An 8,978-nucleotide genomic window follows, 5' to 3' on the forward strand; every position below is an offset into this window, starting at 1 on the left:
CACACACACACACACACACACACACACACACACACACACACACACACACACATACACACACACACACCTGCAGCCGCAGAGCCCTGCGCCCAATGCATGGGTGCGGCTCGTCGCCGTCGCCAGCGATTTCGCTGCTGGTGTCAATCACCACAACCGCTAGCCCCAGATCATCTGCAAAGATCCTTGACACATCCCGCAGCAGCTGTGCAATTGGGTTGTTTGGGGGTGGTTAGGACAACGGGAATTGGCACAGTGCCCTCGGCTTCCAAATCCGATGGTGGGGTGAGGGTTGGCAGCACTTTTGGATGCTGCACATACATGGACTTCTCTGCAGGCTTGTGCAATGCACGGGAGTGCGGGTAGCATGCCCATATGTGCGCGAGGGCAAGCTCTGCTATTTGCAGTGCAATGCAATGCAAGCGCAGTCGCGCCCACCGTGGTCTTGCCCGCGCCCGGCCGGCCCAGCAGCAGCAGCGACGGGCTCTGCCCCAGCATGCCGTCGCCGCCGCCCAGCAGCCGCGCCGCGGCAGCGCCACCACCCTTGGGCGCCGCGGCGGCGCCGCCGAAGCACGCGCCCGGCGCTCTGCCGCGGTGGACCGCGGCCATCTGGGCGAGCACGTCGTACAGCGGCGCGGCGGCGCCGGGCACGTGGCGCCCCACCCTGTACGTCAGCCCGACCACGCGCCGCCCGTCGCGCGCGCGTGCGGCGCTGATGCGGTGCAGCGTCCCCGGAAGCGCCATACGGTTGTCCGCGTCAAAAAGCGGCGCACCGCTGTAGTCCTCGCCGCCGCCAACCCACGGCTGCCAGGGCTCGCCGTCGCTCGACGTAGTGCTGCCCATCATGCTAGCGTCCCGCTCGCTGCCGGCTGCTGCTGCTGGAACGAAACCACCACCACCATCGCTGCCGTGCTGCCCCGCCTCGCCGTTGGAGGCCGAGCCTGCTTGCGACGCTGGCAGGAGGGCCGCCGCCCGTTCCGCTGTCGTGAGCGCCGCGCGAGCCGCGCGCAGCGCCGCTAGCGCCTCCGGCAGGGACGCGCGCGCGGGCAGCTCCGCAGTCGAGCCGTCGCTGAGTCGCGCGACTGCTGGGCGGGCGTGGCCGTGCAGCAGCAGCTCCCGCAGCCGCGGGGCGCCGGGTGGGGGCGCCAGCCAGGGGTGCAGCTGCTGCTGCAGGCTGTGTGGTTTAGAGCCGGAGGTGGCGAGCAAGGAATGAATGTCTTTGGTACAGGGGAGGAACCAAGGTGTGAAAAGCCGTCGAACCTGCTTGAGGCGGTTTTCACCCGTCACCCTTCAAGACCATCCCCTGCACATGCACGCTTGTGCCCGGTGCAGTGCGCCTCTGTGCAGGCAGAAGTGTCTCGTCAGTGCGAACACAACCCTGCAACACTCAAGGGGCGCACACCGACCACCGACCTCTCCGGCAGCAGCAGCATCAGGGACGAAACGCCCTCGTCCGCAAGCCCTCCAGCTTCCGCCTCTGCTCCCGCTGCAGCGGCCGCTGTCGCTGCCGCTGCCTCTACCCCCTCTTGCGCTGGTCCAGGCAACGATCCCCCAACCCCAGGCCGCCCTGCTGAAAGCTCTGCCTCTCCTGCTGCGCCCGCCGCCGGCTGCTGCCAAGGGGCATAGCTGGGGGCGCCGTACTCGCCGATGCTGAGGCGGTAAGCGACGCCAGGTGTCAGTGCCCGCGCGCGGTCATCGTTGCCGTCAAGTGCTGCAGCCGGCGGGGGCTCACGCCCAGTTCTAGGTATTGGCACACCCGCATGCAGCCTCGCCTGCAGTGTGCTGAGTGCAGTGAAAAACGGAGGAATTAAGCTGACCATGGCATTGGCCATGGGCAGCAGGTATCTGACATCAGCTGCTGCGTACGTCAGTAAATCCTGCGGCAGCGGGCGCTGGCGCCAGAGGCTGCGGGCAGCGGTTGGGGTGTGAGGCGCACGGGTGTTGCTTTGGGCTGCAGAAGTGGTGGGTTGGAGGGGGTGGACCTGGGTCGAGCCAGCATCGAAGGCTTGAAAGTTTTGCATGGCCTTACTGGCTGTCCAGGAAGCGTGCCACCCGGTGCTCGCAGGTCGACAGCGCTGTGCACCGGGGCCAGGTGATCTTGAGGGCGCGAATTGCTGCCACCAACTTGCTGCAGCATGCGCGCTGCTGGGGCATGCTCTTGATTGCCAACTTGGGGTGTGCTCACTTTCATGCCCCCTGCCCCTGGCCCCGTGCCATCTGTCCCTCTCGTCCTACCTGCCGGGAGTACTGCCATACTGGGCCTTGACCTCGGCCTTGTTTGGGTGATCATCGCCGGCAAGCTTGTACAGCTCGCCAAGCCCAATGCGGCGAAGCTTCTCTGTGTTGTCGACCGTCTCCTCCAAACTCACCTCAGTCATAACCCCCACGGAAACAGCACCCCACAGCACCTGCGGGCGTAGGCAACCGAGGGGAAGGGTCCTGTTGATGGCAGCAGAAACACCCATGTATATAGGCAGCTTCTGAAAAATCCATGGCTGCTGGCATGCTGTCTCAGACCAATGATGGCGCCTTTGTCTTATACTGTGTGAGACCAACTTGTTGGGAACGAACTTTGGGAAGGGGGCTCACGCGTACACATATACAGATATACTTGTACAATAACACACGCTTGCCTGCACACACACGCACACCTGAGTGTCCAATGTCTTCGTCAGGATGACGCCGTACTGCTCCCACAGCACCCGGGCGTCCTGCGAGTGCAAAGGATGGCAGGCGGGCCACACAGCACCCCCCTCAGCATCACCACATCTGCATCAGTGCTGCAGCACAGCGGTGCGGCCCGGGAGGCTTAGTCACCCCGAACGGAATTGTAGTTTCCAGGGGGGCTGCCCACCACGCGTTCTTGACTGCGCCGCAGCCCTGCAAAACGTGTGCCTCATCCACGCAAGGGTTTCAAAAAAAACCTGCAAAGTGTGCTTGCTTGGCAGGACCCTTCCGGCAGCCGTGTGCCCACCTCACGTGCGTCGTGAAGCACTTTGAGCACTTCATCATCCTCCAAGACGGCCCTGAGGCCGCCTTTGGTGCCCAGTGCGGCTGCTACACCGGCCTCTTGCACATCTATGAGGTATATTCGCGCTGCATGGCCTCCACCCGCCGGCGCCGCAATCTGCATGAACGCCAGCTCGCGTCGCCTCGGCTGCTGCTGCTGCTGCTGCTGCTGCTGCTGCTGCTGCTGCTGCTGTTGCTGCTCCGGCGAGGGCGCCGAGCTGCCGCCGCCTGGTTCGGCAGCGTCCGCGTGCTCTGTGTCCACTGCCAGCACCTTGCAGTGCCGCAGGTGCAACAGCATGGAGCCGCACGAAACATAATTCTGGACATAAACCACTGGCGCCTCGTCCCATACTTCACTCTGCTGCACCGCTAGCTGCTCCCTGGCATTCTCGTAGAGCACGCCTGTACCGCCGTCCCCGCCGCCGCTGTCCTTTGGGCCGCTGATCTCGGCATTGCCGCTGTCCTTGAAAAAGGTGAGGCGGGTGTGCTCCGTCACCAGCTGCAAAACGCGCAGCTGGACCACCTGGCATTTTGCGGTCTTGTTGGCCATGCTCAAGTATTGCTGATCCTTGAGCAAGGTCTTCAACTTGACCTTGTGGTCTGGGAAGTCCTTGCGCAGCTGGGTCCCTGCAGGCGGGGTTCATGCATTTGCAACAAGATTTATAGGATTACATCATTGAAGAGGTCGTGTAACAAGCAGCATGCTGATCTTGCAAATGAGCAAGATTCATTCATATGCACTCATCATGAGGCAAAGCCGCGCTGACAGGATGCCCCTGCGCGCCTGCGTCAGATGCAGTGACTGTGTACAGACGGCCTTCACTTGGTTTGGTGATTCTCTGCTCCGGCGAACGGCTGGCTGATGGGTTGTTGGACTCCACTATGAAAACAGCAAGTCTGTTGAGCATGTGCTGCTCCTCACTGCCATGTCGCCACCACATGCCGTCAATTGCATCTGTCACCTCCCGGTAAGTTGGCGGGCTGCCCCAGTTCAAGGCTGCCAGACGCCACTCTGCATGGGCGCCCCCCCTGCTCAAGTTGTCCTGAAGCCGCGCAGCTGTGGGGGCCGTATGTATCAGGGCAGTATGCACCTGCTGGTGGCTGCCGGCCAGCCACCTGCTTGAATGTGTGCCGTGGAGCGCCGTTGCTGCGGACGGGGTGCGGCGCGCCGCCAACGGCGGGCCGCATTGTGCAAGCCTGCACAGCTGCATCCTGAGCAGTGTGACTGCCATTAGGGCGCCGTGTCACCAGGTTTTGAGCGGCCATGATGCGCGGGTCACTGCCCACTGGCATGTCCGTGGTGCTCACGGGAAAAAGGGCGGGTGACAACGGTCTCAATGCAAGTCGATGGGCTATATTCAAGTATAGCGGTATTGTGACAACTTCCTGCACAAGCATTTATGCCTCAGATAGTTTATTGGTGGTCTACGAACTGGTTACTACCGTGCAATAGCACGTGTGACACTACGATAGTGTGCCTGCGCATCCTGCGCGATGTGCGCCCACGAACAGAACATGTTGCCTGACATGACCATCATTGACCAGAAGCTCATGGCTCACAGCCACACTGGCACCCATCATACTCAGTCAGCCACGTGCAGCATTGCTGAAATGTACGGTACCGCGCGGGCAGCTGCAGACAAGTTTTGGGACACCATTCTCAGGCCCAGATAAACTGGATTGGCAGGCAATCTGTAGGAGGTCTACTCATTTGCATCATGAGCAAAACTTGAGTTACAAGCGCATTGCTGGCACCAACAGCAGTGCGCAGCTCAGCGGCAGGCCGAAACAAACACGCACCTGCGCGGTGCAAAGTAATTGGTAGAGATGAGCTAGTGGAAGGCACAAGCCAGTGGGTCACGCTTGACCAACACCACGCCTTGTAAGAGCATGATCCACACCAAGAGAGGAGCGAGGCCAGAAAAAGGGTATGCTTTTGAGGTATCGCTCAGCACCAACCGGGCGCCGACAAGGGGAAAGGCTGCGCCACTAGGTTTGACGGCAGCAAAGTGATCCGATCAGATGAAGTCAGGAATGCAAAGGCCGTAGGCGGGCATCTCAGGCACCAGAAAAAGGCAAAGCGGCAGAAAACAACCCACCAAGCGCAGGGCCAGTTGCGCATGGAGAGCCGGCGGCACTGCGCAACCCTCACAAAAGCCTTGCATGACCGCCCGGGTGACAAGGCAGCTGGTGACGCAACCCGCGCAACACGGCGTACGCATATCCTTGCGCACGCGCTTGCGATCACACTGATGCGTCACAACACGCTCCAAGACATCAAAAAAATGCTCGCTCAAAGAATGGGGTGGGTCTGCGGCTGCGCTACTGGTAGCACATTGGGACGAAGGGTGGAAGCAGTGTCGCGTGCGATGGTGGAGCAAGTGATGATGGGAACAGCAGTGAGGGAATCATCCAGTCGTGCTAGTAGAGACAGTGACACCCTGGGCAGCATTGCCCGCGGTGTCAAGAGCGCACACACGAAACGAGTACGATGTTCTTGCCTTGAGCCCCGAGAAAGAAACGCTCTGCGACTGCACGACGGCCGCGCGAACACCGTCAGTGCCCGGGGTAGTGGGGGCAGCGACGGTGCTGGCGAGGCCGCCGCTGAGGGCCTTCTTGAGGCTGGCGCCGCTGCAGCGCGGGGGTGCTGTCTTGCCTTGGCGGCCGACCACCACGTATGACGCGACGCCGGACACGTCATCAGTGGCGGCTTGCAGGAACCCAACTATGACGCTGCTGCTCGTGGGAGTGGCCGTGACGGCCATGGCGGCGGGGTCCATGGAGGGTGCCACGCTGTCAAAAGAGATGGTGCCCACTGCAGTAGGAAGCGCGGCGCCAGAGGCGTCCCTGAAAAAAACGCGGATGGTGCGGAGCCCCTGAGGCGAGGTGCCAAGAGAATACTTCTTACTGGCCGCGAAGCCAGACCAGCCGCCGCAGCCGGAGGCGTCTGCAGCGGTCTGGCTGATGCACATTTTGGTCTTGGAGGTTGCCCCCTGGGCACTGATTTGCAGAGGCACGGTGCGCGCGTTGGTGTAGGCGGTGCCGCCGTTGATTACGACAGCGCTGGTGCCAGCGGCAACCAACGTCTGCAGGGTGATGGTGGCTGAGGCAGGGGTGGCCATGGTGTTGCCTGCGGTATCTTTGAGAGTCACAAAGACGGTGCGCACGCCGTCGGCGCCGCCAGCCAACTGCCAAGCCTTGGTGGTAGCAAAGGCCTGGAAAGCGGTGCAGGCGGCAGCGGTGTTGCTGATGCACATGGAAGCCACGCCGCTGGCGTCATTGCCGCTGATCGCCAGGGTCACGTCCAGGGTGGTGGTGGTGGCAGCACCCCCATTGATGGTGACTGAGCCGGTTGGCGGTGTGTTGTCTGCTTGGGTCGTTTGCAGGGTGATCGTGTCGGTGGCAGGGGTGGCCATGGTGTTGCCTGCGGTATCTTTGAGAGTCACAAAGACTGTGCGCACGCCGTCGGCGCCAGCGGCTAGGCGCCAAGCCTTGGTTGTGGCAAAGGTCTCAAAGGCGGTGCAGGCGGCGGCGGTGTTGCTGATGCACATGGAAGCCACGCCGCTGGCGTCGGTGCCGCTGATGGCCAGGGTCACGTCCAGGGAGGCAGAAATGGCAGCGCCGCCGTTGATGCTGACCGAGCCGGTGGGGGCAGTGGTGTCTGTGTTGGCGCCCACGCCACCGCCGCCGCTGGACAGGGCGCCAACGGCCGCGGCCACGTCGATGCGTGACGTGCTGACACCGTTGGCCGCGTCGGTGACGAGCTTGCCGCTGGACTGCAGTGCAGCGATCACCTGGGCGACGGTGGCGGTGGGCACTGCGGCCTTGAGCACTGCAACAGCGCCCGACACGTGGGGCGTGGCCTGGCTGGTGCCGGCCATTGACCAGCCGCCGGCGTTGATGATGGCGCCGGGCGCCAGCAGCGTGAGGTAGGCGGCGCTGTTGCTGAAACAGGCGACCTGGTCGGCGGCGGTGGAGGCGTCTGTGCAGACGCTCCAGGCACGCGAGTTGACATTGCTGTCGTAGACAGCCCCCACAGACACCGCGGACGGCGCGCAGGCCGGGCTGGCGATGGCGTTCTTCTTGGCGTCGTTGCCGGAGGCGACGGCGGGCACGATGCCGGCGCGGCGCGCGGTGGCGAAGGAAGACTCGTAGGCGCTGGTGGCACAGGGAGTGGCGGCATTTGAGGCGGACCCGAGGGAGAGGTTGATGGCGCAGACGTTGTACGTGCCATTGTTCTTGACCTTGATGGACCAGTCTATGGCGGACAGGATGTCGCTGTCCCAGGCCACGAGATTGCCAGCTGCATCGTTTGAAAACACGTCCTGTCAGTTGGGAAGGTTGAACAGGGATGGGAGGGGATGGGGGGGGGGCAAAAGCATTTGTCAGAGAGTGCATGTGCATTCAGACAGCCCTCATGGCAGCAATGCCTGTATGCATACTGGCTAGTGCTTTGGTCTGTAATGGTGGCCACTGAAGGCAATGCTGTCTTTACAAGAGGATCTGAAGCGATGGCATCTTAGCCGCTCACCAGGGCCAAAATCTTGACTCCAGGGGCGACGCGGGCCACAATAGACGCCACATTGGTGCCATGCTGTGAGGTTGGGGCCACGAGGTGTGAGGGGTTGAGGGGAGTAAGGCATAGCAATCACCCATACCTTTGGGTAGGGGGTGATGGTGGGGTGCAAGGCAGTTTTTGTTGACCACACCCGCCCAAACCACTTCACAGTCAGCGCCGCCACTCCCCCCAAACACCAAATGGATGCTCACCCCGTCACTGTCCAGCTGGCCGTCATCTACTTTGGTGAAGTCCCTGGCGTAGGCCACGCGGCACGGCTCAGGCGCGCCGGCGGTGGCGCAGGAGCCCAGGTCGGGGTGGGTGTAGTCGGCGCCGGTGTCAAGGACGGCCACATAGCAGCCGGCGCCCTTGCTGCCCGCGGCGACGGCGGCTGGCTGGTCGACAAGGGGCAGGCTCTGCACCAAGGCACGGCTGTTGGGGCGGTTGGGCTCCACGCTCGCCACTGAGGGGTCGGCGCGCAGGGTCGCCAGGGCGGCGGCGCTGGGCAGCGCCACCACCGACACGGGCAGGTTTTGGAAGTCGCGCACAACGCTGGCGCCCTGCGCTGCCAAGGCGCCGCCCGGCGACATCACGCGCGCCTTGACGGTGCGCTGCATGCGCAGCAGTGCGGCGTCTGCGGGCGAGGAGGCGCCCGCGGCGGCGATGGTGGCGGCGGTCGCTGAGGCGGCCAGGGGGGTGGCGGCCTCGGCGGCCACCTCGTCGGCGCTGACGCGGTAGGTGACGATCCACTGGGCCGCCTGGCCAGAGGCCATAGCCGTCAGGGCGGCAGCCTCGGGGTCCGCAGCCGCCACAGGGGAGGCAGCGGCAGCGGCAGCGGCTGGAGCAGCCAGGGGCGTGGCTGCAGCAGGCACGGATGCGATGCTGCTGTCATCGCTGACGACCCATCCACCTGCGGGTACGCGCGGGCCAGGTTTGGCGAGATGGCTTTGTTTGCAGTCCCGTAGTGGTGTCGGAAACAACAACGATGGGTGCGGCGCGTGCTGCATCATCATTGGCCTGAGCGGGCACCAATTACCAGTTCAGGCAGCAGCCAAAGTTAGCTCACCGCGGGCAGGGCCAGCGGCGGCCAGAAGCAGAGTTATAAAGAAAGGAATTCGTGGGTGCATGATTGCGCTAAGATAGTGTCCTTGTGCTGCGTTACGGTGTCGTCCAACGCTGTGGGTGTTCTGCTATTTCCGGGACTGATGAGTGCGTTGGCTGGGCTCGTCAAGGAGAAGGAATCAGTCTAAGCCGTATTAAAGTCAGATTGAAGAGATGCTACAAGATGGAGGAATGAACAACGGTCGTCTCGAATTGCTGGTTTGTTTTGGGCGCGGGCGGCCATTGTTCGGTGGCTGGCTTCGCAGCCTGGTTCGTGAGCTCGGATTCGTCGTCACGGCGGGCACGCCCCGCC

At 63.0% G+C, this 8,978-nt stretch overlaps 2 protein-coding genes across 2 annotated transcripts in view; both read right to left on the minus strand.

Moving 5' to 3' along the window:
* MNEG_1465 (Uncharacterized protein) overlaps positions 1-3,556 on the minus strand; it is a gene marked incomplete at both ends in the record, with an annotated part of 5,029 nt that extends 1,473 nt beyond the window's left edge. The window contains 6 exons of the mRNA XM_014050049.1: positions 68-202; positions 436-1,171; positions 1,411-1,902; positions 2,233-2,405; positions 2,649-2,708; positions 2,972-3,556. Of these exons, the coding sequence (XP_013905503.1) occupies positions 68-202; positions 436-1,171; positions 1,411-1,902; positions 2,233-2,405; positions 2,649-2,708; positions 2,972-3,556 (2,181 nt within the window). The remainder of the gene's footprint in view (positions 1-67; positions 203-435; positions 1,172-1,410; positions 1,903-2,232; positions 2,406-2,648; positions 2,709-2,971) is intronic.
* A 1,858-nt stretch (positions 3,557-5,414) lies between these two features.
* On the minus strand, positions 5,415-8,691 carry MNEG_1466 (peptidase S8/S53 subtilisin kexin sedolisin; the record flags this gene model as incomplete). Its single annotated transcript, XM_014050050.1, has 4 exons — positions 5,415-7,331; positions 7,538-7,600; positions 7,777-8,474; positions 8,631-8,691. The coding sequence occupies 4 exons, from the start codon at positions 8,689-8,691 to the stop codon at positions 5,415-5,417; spliced, it is 2,739 nt and encodes a 912-aa protein (XP_013905504.1).
* Between the last annotated feature and the right edge of the window lie 287 nt (positions 8,692-8,978).

Source organism: Monoraphidium neglectum (assembly GCF_000611645.1).
Source record: "Monoraphidium neglectum strain SAG 48.87 unplaced genomic scaffold scaffold00147, whole genome shotgun sequence".
In the NCBI taxonomy this organism is placed as follows: domain Eukaryota; kingdom Viridiplantae; phylum Chlorophyta; class Chlorophyceae; order Sphaeropleales; family Selenastraceae; genus Monoraphidium; species Monoraphidium neglectum.